Source organism: Amphiura filiformis, chromosome 14 (genome assembly GCF_039555335.1).
Source record: "Amphiura filiformis chromosome 14, Afil_fr2py, whole genome shotgun sequence".
Classification (NCBI taxonomy): Eukaryota; Metazoa; Echinodermata; class Ophiuroidea; order Amphilepidida; family Amphiuridae; genus Amphiura; species Amphiura filiformis.
Window position 1 is genome coordinate 36,393,454 of NC_092641.1, and position 17,201 is coordinate 36,410,654.

The following is a 17,201-nucleotide window of genomic DNA, read 5'->3' on the forward strand; positions in this document are numbered from 1 at the left end:
TAATTGAAGTACCCGATCAAAGTGTTCCAACCATTTTGTCCGGGATCATAGTTTTCGTTTAGCAAAGCTTCGCAACTCCTACTGATCTTCACAAACGAAACATTAGTTGGCGAGATTTTTTTTTGGTTTTGTAAAAATGACCTTTAATAGTTTATTTTGATATTGTTGTGATCATGACAGACTTCTCTTATTTAGTGTAGTGTGAACTTCAACAAGTAAAAATAGTTGATATAGAATACTATCATACTATGAACATTATTTTCTCTGTTTCAGACAACGATAATATGTTTATTATGTGTTACCAGAGGGTATTGCAAGATAAAAAGGAAGGAAAGAAAATTAATGTACCGGATGAGACGAATATTGTAAGTTCTTTAAAATATCTTGATTTACTTGGTAAACTGGTATGGGTGGAGTCCCTCATCAGACAAACATGTGACCAGTTTCTCCTACCTATCTTTGTAAAATAAGCCAGCTATATTTACTCTAGGAGAGGCGATGGTGGCTTATACGAGAACAGTTTTGTACGGAAGTTTGCCATTCAGGCTAAAACTATTTTGCCCCTTTATAGTGTATGAGCCTGACCACCTTAGATAGGGTGTTTGGTACCAGTTGGTGGGAGGGGCACATAAATGCCTAATAGCAATTGAACCGGAGTAGTTGTTGGCGGGAAATGTTCATCGAACACAGAGTCAAATTTAAAAACCATTCCAATGTATTCCTCTAGTCATAAGAATTCAGAAAATGTATAGTTTGACACATCCAGGACGTACCGTTCGTGAGTTATTAACGAAAAGTCAAAGGTCACGTTTTTGGCTCTATGGGATCAAAAACTTCAAAATGCTCCAATTTTTACAAAAGAAGTGTCAGTATGTTCGTTTTGATACAGCCTTTTGGGCATCCAATGGGGGAAACACAGAAACGTATAAAGTTAAAAACTCTTTTAACTTTGATTATACGTTTTGTGTTATAATTCCCTTATTGGAAATCGATGTTGTGTCATATTTTCCCTGTTTTTAATTGTGAAGGGTTACATGTACTCATTTCATTTCTCTTGACAATTTTTCATTTGCTCGCCCTATTCCTTTTAAAGGAATTTTTATTAAATAAGGATATGATTGCACAATCTAGGTTGTTTCGTTACCTACGGGAGCTACGAAATGCATCTAAAAAGGTTAAGGTCAATAGGCTTCAATGGTACTTGACCTATTTGGCAATGTTACCAAGGTACACATCTTAGATTGTGCAATCCTATCCTTATTGCTATTAGGCTTACGGACTAACTGTAACTAGTACTAATAATAGCCTAAACGCATAAGATAGCATAAGATAACAGGGAATGGATTTACCCACTTTTGTATACGGTGTTATTCGGTTCTTTGCCAGACACGGTAGGCGTGACGTCTATGTGCAAATAGTTGTTTCTGGCGAGATTTGCGCGGTTACCTCCCTGAGACTCGCCGGATCAGTGATTGGTATATTATTGGAAATATAAATTACGTTACGCCAAACCTTGGTGCCAAAAAAAAAATTGGCGATGAGTTTTGAATATGAATTTATATGAGTGAAAAAATATACTGTTCCATTTCACTTTTCTACCGGTACGTGAGCTATAAAGCGACATATGTGCTGGTATTTACCGATTTTCTTTGTATTACCTTATCTGTTTGGGCCAAAATTAAAAAAAGGACATAATATATGACAGTGAAAACATATAAAATAGTTTTATTTCGTATGTAAATGTTATAATATGGCTTTAACACGACGAGGAGCCTAACTTTATTTGTCTTTTTTCAGACCCAACATCCGGGCATGCCTAGTTGTACTTCCATTACTTATTTTATCATGGTCCGTAGGAGCCGTCGCCATACATATGGAAACTACGGCGCTAGACGTTGTATGGGCGTTAGTGTTAATTATTTGTGTAAGTAACCAACCGCCACTCTCCACTTAGGCAAATGGGATTTTCTTTTGCCTTCGACTCAAAGATGAATCCTCTTATACGTGCATCTTTCTCAATTTTATTGTGATAGGAATGTGGATTAACGTATAAAATCTTTGAAATTGTTTGATGTGTAATATGAAACTCGAGTTTATACGCATATTTGCTCTTGGCTCAAATTATGTCAAAATATTTTGATTTTTGAAGGAAGCATACAAACCGGCTCTAATAGGAAGTTCTCGTGTGTCCAGACACTTTCATATAATAATATACAGTTAATATCTATATATCAATTGGTGCAATGATTTGAAGAAACTACGGTATGTACTGTTTTGCTTCAGAAAGAATATCGTAACGCCCTATTAAGAACACCTCAATTTACCTACTATATGTGTATCTTAATCTAATAATTATGTTTTCTTGAATTCCAGAGTGTGTGTATATTCCTTTTCTATGGTGTATTTAGTAGTGAGGTGAGTATCATATTGTTTTCTAAGTTCACGCAAATTTAAACAAAAACACCCTGATACATAGTATATAAATCACAACAAAAAACTACAACAAATGAATTATTCAAAGACACGTGTAGTATGATTGTACAATGCTCTAACATGTAAAATATATCGTATAACAATCACTACTTTATGATCTTACTACAATCTTTATACAGTGGATACGCAACCAAAAATAATTCATTCTTGTTGCTGATCCAAACTTATGTCCCATGAAGGTCACTGCATGCTTGTAAATCATTTGCGTACAAAATCCTTGCACAGATGACGATTTCCAAAACTGTTGCTTTCACCATTCACTCACTTCCTTCACTGAGTACAGCCCCGCCCGGAGGGGGCACTCACAGATAAATGTGGTATGGGTATGTGCGGCGGTCAAGGGGTCCCCTATTCAGGCTCTTTGGACCCACATTTGGATCATGCTCCAGTTCTGTGAGCCTCAAACTCTGCCAATTGTAGCTCTTTAATCAAAATTTGGAAAATGTTGTGATTTTGTAGCTTCAAAGCCTATAATTTGGTCCAATTTTATTTCACAGGACCCATCAAAAATGTTGAAAGTTCAGTTCATCAAGCCCCTATTTTGCCCAAATTAGTTCGTAGTTCCCAAAGTTCGGCGCTCTGTGTCACACACCCCTACCAAAATTGCAGCTGAGTGTCCCCGGGGGTACAGCTCTTATTGTTCTGTTCTAAACATTGACTGATATGTTGTTTCATAAACCAGACTTCAGCATGTCGACAGAAGAGTAGAACTATTGCCTTTTTGCGAAAGATGAACACTTTGACCAGTGGACTTCGGGTATATATATAAATGCGCATTTATAAATGCGCACGTGACATCTACAAGTCGCCATACCGTGTTCAACGATGTAAGATACCCGGATGTGCACAAATTCCACACGCAAAAGTATAGGCGAAAATGACAGGTTACAAGGAAAATTGGTTTTGCAAAATAGTGGCATTGATTGCAAAGGGCAAAATAATTTGACCCGAAACATAAACTCTTTATTTGGATTTTCCATTACGGAAAAAAAAAATTATGACGGAAAAGCTAGATATAGCTGATTTAAAAGTTATATTTCATTATTTCCGTGCTAAATGGGCGTGGCAATTGGCCATATTGATGACGAAATGTGATTCTTACTGGCATTAAGGTCAGAACTGGGTAGCTGCCGATGATGTTATTTGATAATGTTTGCACGCAGGGAACTTAGGGGGATGTCATTTTCTTCGGAAGGAAGGGGTCATGGAATTATTTATTTGGGAGTCAAGATAAGTAGCCCCCCCCCCCCGTATCGCCGCCAATGAACACAACTCTGACCCTAATTTTAACTCTAATTATAACGTAAATTGAGGAAACTATAACTTTAGCCCTTTTCGGTATAATGACCCTCCTAAACTAATATGCTAGATGTCCCCGCCCGACCTCCTCAATTCTAACTTACTCATTCGCTCGCAAATGGACAAAAAACAAATTCAAAATGTGTTTTAAGCACCTTTTTGTGTCCCCCATGCTAAATCGGGGACTGCTCTATAATCCGAAGGTTCTAAAATCCGAAGGTTCTTTAGTCCGAAGGTTCGCTAGTCCGAACACGTGTTCATAGCATTCGTTAGTCCGAATTTTAAAAGAGGTTCTCTAGTCCGAAAAAAAATTGAAAAGAGGTTCTTTATTCCGACGGTTCTTTATTTCGAAGGTTCTATAGTCCGAATTTTAAAAACGGTTCTCTAGTCCGAATATGAAAATAGTCTCTATAGTCCGAATTTAAAAAAGGGTTCTATAGTCCGAATATGAAAATAGTCTCTATAGTTCGAATTTTAAAAAGGGTTCTATAGTCCGAATATAGAAATAGGCTCTATAATCCGAATTCAAAAAAGGGTTCTCTAGTCCGAAATTGTAAAACGGTTCTATAGTCCGAAACGGGTACCGTGTTCTTTAGTCCGAATCAGTAAAAAGGTTCTATAGTCCGAATTTTTAAAACATTAACATATACTGCGCCCTCTAGCTAGATAATACTAAAGCAGAGTCTATGGCAAACGGGATATGACGCTACTGCTATTAAAAGGGCGCACACCACCAAATCACGATGTAATGTAGATGGATTACGGTAAAAACAAAAATATTTTTAGAGATTTGGCCTTTCTGTGGAAAAAAGAGAGGCATGTTATAGCATAAATAAATATTTGAGACCTACACATGAACTTGGATCGCCCAACAAGTTGCATAACACAATTTTTTAATAAAGTAGGCCGTCGGATTGAAAAATGGCCAGAAACGGGTTTTCAGGGTTTACCCTGAACGGGTCGAAAATGAAAAACGGATACAAATGAAGAAAATATCACCAGAATAAAGGTGAACGTTAATGTATGCTACGAAAAATATCCAGAGAAACCAACCATGTTGAACTTCAGCGGATTTGTATTTAACAAGTGATGATTTGACACTGAAACAAATGATAAAAATAAAATTCGGACTATAGAACCCGTTTACCAATTCGGACTAAAGAACACGGTATCCGGTTCGGACTATAGAACCGTTTTGCAATTTCGGACTATAGAACCTTTTTTCAAATTCGGACTATAGAGCCTATTTCCATATTCGGACTATAGAACCCTTTTAAAATTCGGACTATAGAGCCTATTTTCATATTCGGACTAGAGAACCGCTTTTAAAATTCGGATTAAAGAACCTCTTTTAATATTCGGATTAGGGAACCTTTTTGAAATTCGGACTATAGAACCTTCGAAATAAAGAACCGTCGGAATAAAGAACCTTCGTAATAAAGAACCGTCGGATTAAAGAACCTTCGGACTAAAGAACCGTCGGACTAAAGAACCTTCGGACTATAGAGCTTCCACCGCTAAATCGGTAATCTGTACGCCCTTTGTCACCCTTTGACGTACAATTTAGAGTATAAACACGTAGATGACTGTACATGATCTAATCATCCCGGCTGGAAGATGTTGAGGAGACTCGTATACTATACATCACGCTCATACGTTATATGACAATGTGACGTACAATCACGTATGTTATGCATGGTTTGAAGTTTATTCAGCTAGTAAGTTAGATCTCGTCATACACATTATTGTCATGTTATATTGTAATTGTATACGTCAATTTTGTTCAGTTTGATTCAACCGGCTTATAAAGTTTTACTTTACACGGAAGGGAAAAGTTAGCAAAAAACAATTAACTTATGAGTGTAAAAGGGGGGAGGGGTGGTTTTGGGGGAAGGGGGGGGAACAAATAATATTTATAAAATTATAAGTAAGGCGAGAAAGAGAGAAACCCTGTTCTACGGGCGAACGGACCTTTCAAGTAGGGTCGGTCGGTCGGTTGGTATTTTTAAAAAAATTTTTAAATATAAACCCAAAAAAATCACAAAAATCTGTAAATAAATTTCAATTTGAGAAAATAGAAAAAAAAATTGTCCTGAAATTTCCGAAATTTGGGGTCGGCATTCATTTGTACAGGAAAAATTTCTTTCCCAATTTGTTCAAAATAGAACAGGGTTTTCGTTTTTCGTCGCATAAATAAATAAATAAATAAATAAATAAATAAATAAATAAATAAATAAATAAATAAATAAATAAATAAATATAAATAAATAAACATTAGTTATGTTTGTACATGGGGGTGCTGTGCAATAATCATGATCCTTTGATATCCATGATTTATCCTTGCAAATTTATAGCATCGAACCTCCAGCCAATGTTCCTTGCCAGTGCTAGCCACGAAACAAGGTCACAACTGTAGCCACTCCTTCAATGGTCGCCATTTCAGTGATTGACAGTGATATAATGCAAATATGGCGCTGGCCATCTGGTCACGTGCGCATTTATAAAAGCGCATTTATATATACAACCGAGGTCTACTGTTGACGTACTCTAAATCGAGCTGGATAATTAGTAATACATTGACCATGAGTCTGTCTGCCTGCCCCGACATCATGTTCACATTTCAGTTATAGCTATGGTTATAGTATAGTTATAGGTAGAATATTCCCCATTATATTAATAGGTCATTTTCTTACAACAGGGTTTCTCCTAATGATGCAATGACTGACTTTGTTATTGTGATTGCATATTCATTTTGCATAAAATAGTTTTAGATGTAAACAAAGTAAATGATCAGATTAAATTACTTTAGTAGGTACATCACACTGGATTAAGTCCGAGTCCCGCTTCCTCCAACACTTATTCTCATGCCCACACTCCCCAGACGCCGGAAATTATACTATCGCAAGTTATTGGTCAAAATACATGGATTCACTGTCCTGCTTATCGTATTAAAGCAACTTATCAGCACAGACTCTGGTATCAGTCACGGCAGATTAGTATCGTCGATCATCATTGATAACATACCTTTTTACTTTCGTACAGGTTCAAAATGAATATCGAATGCGCTATGGAGCTTGTTGCGGAAAAAAGCACGGCGCCGTTCAGGACTCACCACGACCTGGTTGGCGTGACGAAATCAGCCAACTTAGCCAAATCCGTGAACCTAGTAGCATTGGTAGGGATGCCGATAGCACGACAACTAATGGAGCATTACCTGGCACTAGTGGAGTACAGGTAACAAATAAATAAATAGAAACGGGTCAAAAGCCGGAAATCAAATTGCAATTGATATGCTACGCTACGTCCAGACACACCGGACTTCAGGCACGTGACTGATGGTGACGTGACGGGGAGACCTTTTATGACCGGGTCCTATGCGTGTATACTGGCAGTTAAGAGCGAAGTCTTCCTTTCTTTTTTTTTTTATGGCGGGCTACTCCACTTGCTCCCATATGGCTTCTCTACATCTCTCATGTTGTAAACATCTTCCAAGAACTGTCTCTTTTCTCTTTTGTTCATTTCAAACCAACAGATTCTGCGGCCACACGATTATATAACAAACTGGAATGAAAATCGAAACTACTTTCAACAAGTTTTTAAAGATTCTAACAAAGGGTACAAAGGTATAGGTAATAACGTCAGTCAAGAGCTTAGGCAGAATAACCACGTGACAAAAACCAAATCCAATCCTAAAACTCATTACTTGAAACGACCGATTGTATGCCTCCTCATTTTATGCACTAATCGATAAACTAACTCGGGTAATCACAAGGAAACCGTGCCTTATCAAAAGTATTTTTTCTAATATATTAAATCATAAAAAAAAAGTGTGGTAATCTGCTTAACGATGTCACTGGTCACTTCCCAGTAGGCTATTTCCAATAGTAAATAAAGATAAAAAATAATGTACCCAATTTTAAAGCCAACCGTTACTAAAATGTATACTAAATGAAATATACCACGATCTCACCTGACACTTCTGACTGAACTTAACCAAACCAATTGGAACGATGTCTTAAAAGGGCATTTCGTGATCCACAGCCTCATCCCCCACTTTTCTCAAAACAAGTTGAGATTTTTATATCACTGGAAACCTCTGGCTACATAATGTTTATGTACAAAATATTTCTTGCAGATTAATTCGTTTAGCAAAGATATCGTGAAATTTGAATTTCGTTCTGGTGCACCAGAACGAAATTACAACGCATTGTCTATGGAGCAGTGTAATACACATAATCATGCATAACTCGCGAACACAAAATCGGAATCAACTGAAATTTTGGGAATAGGTTTTTTTCGTGGATATCTAATGAAAAATGACATAAATAGAGGATGCTAGGATCACGAAATACTCATTTAAACAACCAATCTACTAATCAATCTTATTATGTCTTCTCAGCCCATATTTTTTTACGAACACATGCTCGCTCCGCGCTCTGTCACCCGAAGACCCCCTCTTTTTCCATTTGATCTGTCACCCAAAGACCCTTACAAGTTCAATTTGAACAGCAACTTTCATTTATCACTGATTTTGTTACTTATTTTAGAAAAATAAAGAAATTTGAAGCCATTTAGAACTAGAAATTCGATTTTCGAGGTTTTTGTGGCGCTGTTTTGGTTCTCACCCAAAGATTCCATTTAAAAAAAAGGTCATGTTCTCACCCAATGACCCCATATTTTTTACATTTTGCTCTCACCGATTGCCAAAAATCATGCTCTCACCCAATGACCCCATGTTTTTTACATGTTGCTCTCACCGAATGCCCCTTAGTGCGAAAGCGCCAGCCCTACACCTATATCCATTTCAAATTGAAGTGCCCCCCGGGCTTCTCAGATGAAGTTACACTTATCTATATGAAAAATTTACACTAATCTATGATAATCATAAACACCTCCCCAAAGTTAAGAAAAATAGATAAAAAGCGCCAGCAATGTAAACCTTGGATCACTGCGGGAATAATTAAATCATTTAAAACTAGGAAAAAACATAAATCGTACATTAAACACCCTAATGAAATAATAAGACTAAATACACTAAATATATAAACAAATTAACTCACCTGATTAAGATGTCGTGCAAAAATTATTACTCAAGTAAATAAATAAATAAATAAATAAATAAATAAATAAATAATAAATATAAACTTAAAAACACCTGGCAAACAATCAATAAAGTTCTTGAAAAAACATTCTTTCTTTGATGAAATTGGTCCAAAACTTGCTTCCTATATTCATTCATTCTTCCTCGTGCTTCTCTGATGTTCTCACACAAGCTCCATCTTCCTCAACCCCACCCTCGAAGACGGGAGATCCTTGATATTGACAATATAAAGGTTAAGAATGACAAGAGTTCCGGCCATGATGACATCATCCCAACAGTTGTTAAATATGTCATTCCCTTAGGCCAAAAAAAAATTGTTTGTTTGTCCACGTCCGACCGACCGTGTACCGTGGTCCCGACTGTGTCTTTTTTTTTTTTTTTTTTGAATTTGTTTTTTTTTTTTGATTTTTTTTTGTTGTTGATTTTTTTTGTTTTGATTTTTTGTTTTTGGCATCGATGGGACACCGTATAAAACAGTGGTTAGTATAAATTTAAAGAAAGAAAATGTAAAGAAAATGAACAGTATAACATGCAGAACCATCTCAAGAGTTAAACCAGTAAAGTGCTGTGTGTTTTGACTTATTTACCAGTCTTCAAATTGTCAGTTTCAAGTGCAATATCTAAAAAATTTTTTTTTAAAAATCCGACCTTCCGACCCAACTGTTTCATAAGCCACTACAGACAAACAAACTATTTTTTTTTTTTTTATCATCAAATCCCTTGCCACATTTTCAACGCATCCCTTTCTACTAGTGTCTTCCCTTCAGCCCTCAAGATTGCGATAGTCATCCCTGTCTTCAAAACAAGATGATCCCCACATCTTCTCTAATTGTTATCCCATTTCTCTTCTATCATACTTTTCTTACATCCTGGAACGCCTCATCTATAACAGGCTCGATAAATTTCTCTCTCACTTTCATATTCTACATACTATAACATAGTAATCAATATGGCTTTCGCAAACAGCCTTCCACTGATCTTGCCCTTCTAGATATCTACAACAATATTCCCCTCCCCCTTGCTTCCAATCATCACTCTATTGGAATCTTTCTTGACCTCTCCAAAGCATTTGATACAGTTAATCACAGTCTCACCAAACTCCACCACCATGGTATCCGTGGAATAGCCCTTGATCTTCTCTCCAGCTATCTGTGTAGCATACATCAAACCTTCTTCCAGTCTCCTGTTGTATTATCAGGGCCATATCCTGTGTCCCTCGTTCTTTCTTCTTTATGATATCTAAAAACCCACTCTTGTCGTTTTCGCTGATGATGCAAACATCTGTCTTTTTCACAATAACCTTAATACTCTCATAAATGCCTTCAACGTAGAATTAATTAATGTCTCAAACTGGTTTAAATCCAATGTATTATTATGCCTAGATGTCAGCAAAACAAATTGCATCCACCAAACAAAAACGAAAGCACACCACTCCACCAACACACATGATAGAAAACATTGCAATTCATCCTGTAGATAACACAATATTTCAAGGTGTAAACTGACAAAAATCTTTCATGGAAAGACCACGTCTCTAAAATTACAAGTCAAATTTTTAGGAACATCTGGATTCTTAGCAAAGTTCGTCACATTTTACCCACACATATAATTATTATTCTCACTTACAATACCTCAATCCTCCCTTACATGTCCTACGTACAGCAAAATAGCACGGGCAATAACGATATAGAATGCTGCAGCAAGTTTTAAGATTTTCAAACATTTTAGTCAAATAGGTTTTGAAATCTGCACTGAGCGTTTCATTTCTGTATTATTCAGATGGATGCCGATGATTCAGGACCCTGGTCTCCTAGGGAACCAGTCAATGATTCAACCGCTTCGCTGTCTTCATCTGTTGCTTCGTCTCTTGCCCTAAAGGTAAAAAGTCTGTGTGTTGCATAATTATGTGATGCTTGCCTTTTTATTAGGTTCAAAATGCTTGATTCAGTTTTGTTTTGGATTTTGTAATTTGTGGTTCCTTTGAAAGTTACATGCATGGAAAACCCGGGATCACGTCCGGTATTAATTAAGATTTACAAAACATTTGGAAGACATTTCCGTAAATCATGTAATCAGTACAGTTAACATGCTTGATGTAGATTTACAAATCTAGTTAGGAATTTGTTAAAGCATGGATTATCAAAGAAATGGACTACGAACTGCGGTATTTCTTTGATGCTATGTGTGCCACCTGAACGCAAAGACGAGGCAGAAAAATTGACAGCTGTATGAGTCTATTACTGGAAACGCATCAATTTGAACCGACCCACTATTCTGAATAGTGAGCAAACACATTTCCTGTACACGATACCACATCATGCTTTCTGTGATATGTATATGGTAGGCAGAGAGGCATAGAAATCTCAATTTTAACCTAATATCGGTGGAAGTAATTGGTACGATCAACTGTTTTTTCCAATGAAAGCTTGTATCAAAAACGACCCAAGTAGTAGAAATGTTAATCATAATTGAAAGACGTAGTGTACATCATGTAAAGTAATGCATGATATAGTTGCTAAACAAACCTTATGTGTTTTTTTTTTTTACAGACCAAATTAAAAGTGTTTCCTCTAAGGAAAACTCAAGAACAACTATCCCCTCGACGGACCATACAGGAAACGCTTACGTAGTTGGTTATGGACATGGTGTGCACGGAGGAGAAACAGTTTTCAGGTGTTCAGCGTTGGTGCTATATAATTGAACATGTATATGATTGGTATTCATCCTGGGTCATCCAGGCAATGACATTTTGAAATGGATGAGGGCGTTTATAACAAAAATACACTATTTGAACATGTTGGAAGAGAATCTGGAATGCTGGTCTAGTCTTGGTTTATAGTGTCAATATAATTTTAGAAAATGCAAAACAGTAATTTAAGTAATAAAATCAAAAATGGCACTCTTGCGACACCCATCTAGATGCAGGTCTATAGTTATGTAAGCGTGCTCGCATTTGGCAGTGAATAGTTTGACTAAACTTAAGTTTTAAAACATAATAAGCAAGCCTGTAGCATATTAAATACCAAATGAAGCGCATAACAATTATTTTGAGCCTATGGAACCAAAATCCCTGTTTTTTCGCTGTCCTTATGGCGTCTCGCGTCTTACAATTGGCAGGATTTTAGGTCATTTTTTGTGACGTAATCAACTTTGTTGAGTTTTCGTAGCATACTTTATTGGCAAATAGATTCGAAGTATAAACCTTTCACTGCTAAACAATCAATAACGTCACTCTCTGTTAACAGAATAAAACAATCTAAACCTCAATCGCTACTCGCGCTCGGCGAATCGTCTGAAGCGCTTCACTTGTTAGATCAAGGGACTGTTTATAATACTGTTCTTCGGCATTCTGTCATGTTCATGATTACATTATTATAATTATTATTAATATTGTATGGTAATGCGTTATTTCAGTCTGAACGGTATAGGTTTACATTAAGCTTATCGGTGATGCTATTTTAATATGCTATTTATAATGACGTCATACGTTCACATGCCACATCCACGTACGAAACTAATCCTGTCAATTAATTCGGCTCCGCTACTTGAGTCTGTGCGAAGCTATTGATATTTTACAGGGTTCCTGTTTCATTCAAACCACCGCATAGGTCTAAATGATTGTATTTTATTGTTTCATTCGTTTTTATAATGCAGGCATAAGAAAGTTTGGTGATCTTAAAACGAACCGGTTCACATAAATTATACATACCGTGTGTAATTCGATACGCTACATAATGCATTGGTGTAACTTCTTAAAAAATATACATGCAAGAATTTTTTTTAAACTTGTAAAATGTTTTAGTGGCAATGTGTTTGTTATATTTTTTAATAATCTTGATGATATTTCAGCAGAAATGTGATCTGTATGTAAACAGTATAGTATGCTACATACATGCATGTATGTATACGAGTAGAAAGATTTACCAACAATACAATAATTAGTTCCTTTGACTACCCTCGAGGCCAAAGTTTCTTAGCAACAAGTTATAACCATTCATATATGCATAATTGTGTTTATAACAATTAATCAGATCACGGATGGCTGTTAGAACTGCCAGCTATTAAGGGATCCAAAATGAGCGTTTATTGCGTTTCGACAGCATTTTTGTGGGACATGAGAGCACCTCAGACCTATCGAATTGCATTCTGAATACGAAGCATGTCTTTCTGATATCAAATAATTTTCTTTTTTTTTAATCACAATATAATACAAATTTTATGACAAATTATAAAAATTTGATATTTTTCAAATTTTGATATATAACAGTCCTCGAAGTAAATTATATAAATCTAATGATATATTCTTAAAGTGTATGTAGCAGGGAGGAAAAGCCGACGGTCAATTGAAAATTTTGACCTTTCATATTGAAGATATGGATTTTTTTCCCAAAAAGACCTAATTTTTTTTGGTGTTTTGGGGAAAAAAATCCATATCTTCAATACGAAAGGTCAAAATTTTCAATTGATCGTCGGCTTTTCATCCCACCTACATACACTTTAAGTATAAATCATCAGATTTTTAAAGTTTACTTCAAGTACTGTTAAATATCAAAAATATCAATTTTTAATGATATGCCATAAAATGTGTATCAAATTGCGAATTTCAAAAATCAAAATTATTTGATATCAGAATGACATTCTTCGTATTCAGAATGCAATTCGATATGTCTGATGTGCTCTAATGTCCCAAAATAAATACTGTCCAAACGTTCATACCCCAGCCCTTAATATAACTTCCGATAATATTGATTGATATTGATATTTGTGAATATTCTCAATCATCCAGGTAGATAAACATAATAAAATGAAAATTAAATATGTTCTTCAGGCTAACTGATCAGGCACCCAACTATTAACCTGTGACACCTCAAATTTGTCAAACATACATTTGAGGATAAAGATGTGATAAAGAATAAAGCTCGACAGAGATCATAAGTGATTTGAAAGAGGGGTCAAGGAGGCCATATATGTCTGGCGGGAGGAACCTTTGCTCAACTGAGGAGGGGGACTTTGCCACAACCTTTGAAGGACATACGACGCAGCAATCAGGAAAATACCCCGACGACTCTCCTGTGACGTCATACCTTCAGCTTTGTCACAGGTCAATAGCGCAGTGCCTGATCAGTCAGCCCGATGACGCGTCTTGGATGAGACTGATACTGTAGCTATCAAAAAAAAAAAGTAAGTCCAAATGAACAGATTTAATATTCACTAAAATTGATAGAGATGTGAATTTTGCGATATTGTAATTTATGTAACCTGTTTAAATAAAATTGGCTTGCATTTCCGACTTCATGATATGCACGATGGGCTATAAAATATGTGCCATTATAATAGTCACGATTGGTGCTGCTCTGTTGAAAGGGATACTTATTCATATATTTATTACGCAAATTAATGGATTCGTTAAGACGATGAATTGTATATAATACAGATCAAGTTTATAATTAATGTAAATAATCATGTACATACAGATTTTTAAAGTATTTTAATAAGATGTTCATCCCGCGTGCTTTGCCAATGTTATGATAAGTAATTTATAGGTTACACTTTCAAGAGATTTACAGAAGGATTTCTAAACTAGAAGTGGTACGTTGTTGCATTATATTCTGAAATGCTGACTTGTATTACGTCAGACCTTTACAAGAAACTGGACAACGTTGAAGTGGTCCATACATTCCCATCAATATAATTCCACACAAACATTAATTACGATTCCTACCCTTATTTCAAGAAGACTAGTGTTGGTGGTTGTAATTCAATCTTTATCTCTAGAAGCTATTCTATATACAGTATGCTTTCTAAAGTGAAAGTCAAAGGAGCAGAAATGAGGGTATCATTGTTTATAATAGGGTTGTCTTTTGTGAATATTGGTGTGATATATGTAAGCAAAATGTTTAAATAGGGAACATTTACTTGAATTACATTCAGATGTGTTGTACTTTAGTCGTCCAAGTTGCATTTTTTATGTAAATAAAATATTCAACTAATAATCAGGAAGCAGATTCGAGTTCAATCTTTTATTTGTAAATCTTATGACAGTAAATTATGATTTGAGTTCAAAAAACCGCATAGTAAAAATGATGTTTAGAAATTAGTAATTTCCTAAACAGGTTTGTCGCTTTGTAAACATGTTTTTGGGGCGCCCTCTACGGAGGGTGCACCATATAGGCATGACTTTGTGAAAAGCTTCTAATTTCACTCTTGCTAGATTTACTTCGCAATTGTTTTGCTAAAATTATGCCCAGCTCCGAAATAAAACCACAATATGCTTGGATTTTATTTTATTATTGTTTTCTGATATGCACGGGATATGGAATGGTGTGCGTATATTCTTTGTTTAAAATACAAATTAATGGACTTATAAAAACACCAAATAAACCGTGACCTTTGTATGGTCAGGCATGGTTTAAACCAGTTTACCGCCTCTTAGAACCCGATAGACGGTGACATTTGACCATTCTAATTATGTATGTTTTGAACATGTTTGCACATGAACTAGTTGTTTACAGTGTGAAGAATCTACAACATGCTCATATATCAGGGCACAGTTCTTTAACCCCAATACATTTGTGCATTCATTGAATGACCTTTGAAAATGTGAGTACAAAAACTCATACTCTGCAACTCAAGGTCAAATTTTGCACTATGATTGTTTAATTGAGGTTATTGATAATATGCCACTCGAATGAGGCCATTGTGGTCCATAGTGATTGCAGTAGCAACAGGACCCCGTGACCTGTGCACACCTAATCCTTAAACCAAACAAAACAACCACTGACCAATCATGAAATCACTAATTGGTTTATGTGCTTGACTGCTAACTGATTGTGACCAGATATTAGAACACAGCTCAGTATCTTTGTGATGACTATCTCTGATAAAAAACATTAATTAACGAAGTTCAATTCTGGTCAGCAGAGAAAGGAATAAATTCGGAAGACATGACTGTGTTGAAGGTCAGAAGTGTATTTGCAACCAGAGTTGCCAACCCCGCGATATGGTAGCCCAATTAGGCGACTTTTGACTCGTGGTTCACCGTTGTTCACCCGGGTCGGTGTTTGGCAGTTTAAAGCAATACTGTACGATTTAGGCCTACGTCATTTTGTTAGTGTTTGCCCAAAATGCTTAATGAAATAATATTTATTGTAATATGCCTAACTGTTGGGAAAGGTTCCTAGAAAGGTAAAGAAAGAAACCCCAATGGCTATTTTGTCCGTTTAAAATAGAGTTCTATGGCCGACTTAAAGTCATAATTATGACCTAATTTTGTTACTTATTAATTAATTTTTAGCAGAATTAATAACATAAAAATGGGCTGTGCCCGTTTCATGAAGAAGACCGATCGATCTTACCCTTGATTTAAGGTGGCTGTGTACTCTCAGACATGCATGTAGTAAAAGTGCAATAACTTTGTAATTATTCGCGCAAAACATATAAAAGTATACATTTTTATGAAGGCAAGACATCAATAAATCTTAATATAAATACAAAAAAAAAATAAAAACAACAATTTTGAAGAAAATCACAAAAAGTGAGTTTTTGGCAATATTTGTTAGGTACATCATAACAAAAAACACTCTTTCCAAAATATTTTATTTTGTTTTTAGCTCAATCTTGAGGCTCCATTCCAAAAACGGTTTTTTATTTTTTTGATATTGGCCTTATTTTTTGAGATATTGACCATATAAGGCATCAAAATGAACTTTTTAAAATTCAAAAACGCCTATTTGCACAAAATGATGCCCAAAATCGGAAATAGACCAAAATATAAAAAAATGAGAAAACCGTTTCTTGAGTCGATCATGCTTTTTACGATGTTCATATTTGCTTACCTATAGATGCTGTATTTATTGAGTTATCGTGTACCTAAATCGTCATTTTACCGAGAAAATTAATATTGAAATAATGGCCGTTGAAGTTTAAAGTGGTCACATTTTGCACTTTCATCGAATCTCACAGGAGAATGCGACAGTTTTCGTTTTTGTAACTTATATTACGTGAACATCGGGTAAATCCACAGCCCCTTGAGAAGTTTGAGCGAAATCCATTCATAACTTGATATTTAAATCGGGGAAAGAACTTGAAAAAACCACATTTTATCAGCTAAAACGGAGCCATTTGACCACTAGGTTTTTGTGAAATCAGTGCTTCCGTGGTGTTTCCATAAGATGCGCCGCGCATGCAGATAAGCGTCGCGTATGCGTCGCGTATTTGTACGTTAACAAATTTCGCGATACGCAACGCGATGAGTTGCGCGCGTGTACCTTGCTGGTACAACAAAGATTTTCTTTCCTTTTCAATTTCA

General features: G+C 35.8%; 1 protein-coding gene across 2 annotated transcripts in view; it reads left to right on the plus strand.

Annotated features, from left to right (window-relative positions):
* LOC140170037 (adhesion G protein-coupled receptor L3-like) overlaps positions 1–12,952 on the plus strand; it is a 117,269-nt gene extending 104,317 nt beyond the window's left edge. For both annotated transcript variants that reach the window (XM_072193353.1, XM_072193352.1), the window contains exons 18-23: positions 274–365; positions 1,798–1,924; positions 2,374–2,415; positions 6,835–7,026; positions 10,673–10,771; positions 11,443–12,952. In XM_072193353.1, the coding sequence (XP_072049454.1) occupies positions 274–365; positions 1,798–1,924; positions 2,374–2,415; positions 6,835–7,026; positions 10,673–10,771; positions 11,443–11,523 (633 nt within the window). In that variant the 3' untranslated portion in view covers positions 11,524–12,952. The remainder of the gene's footprint in view (positions 1–273; positions 366–1,797; positions 1,925–2,373; positions 2,416–6,834; positions 7,027–10,672; positions 10,772–11,442) is intronic.
* The last annotated feature ends 4,249 nt before the right edge of the window (positions 12,953–17,201 follow it).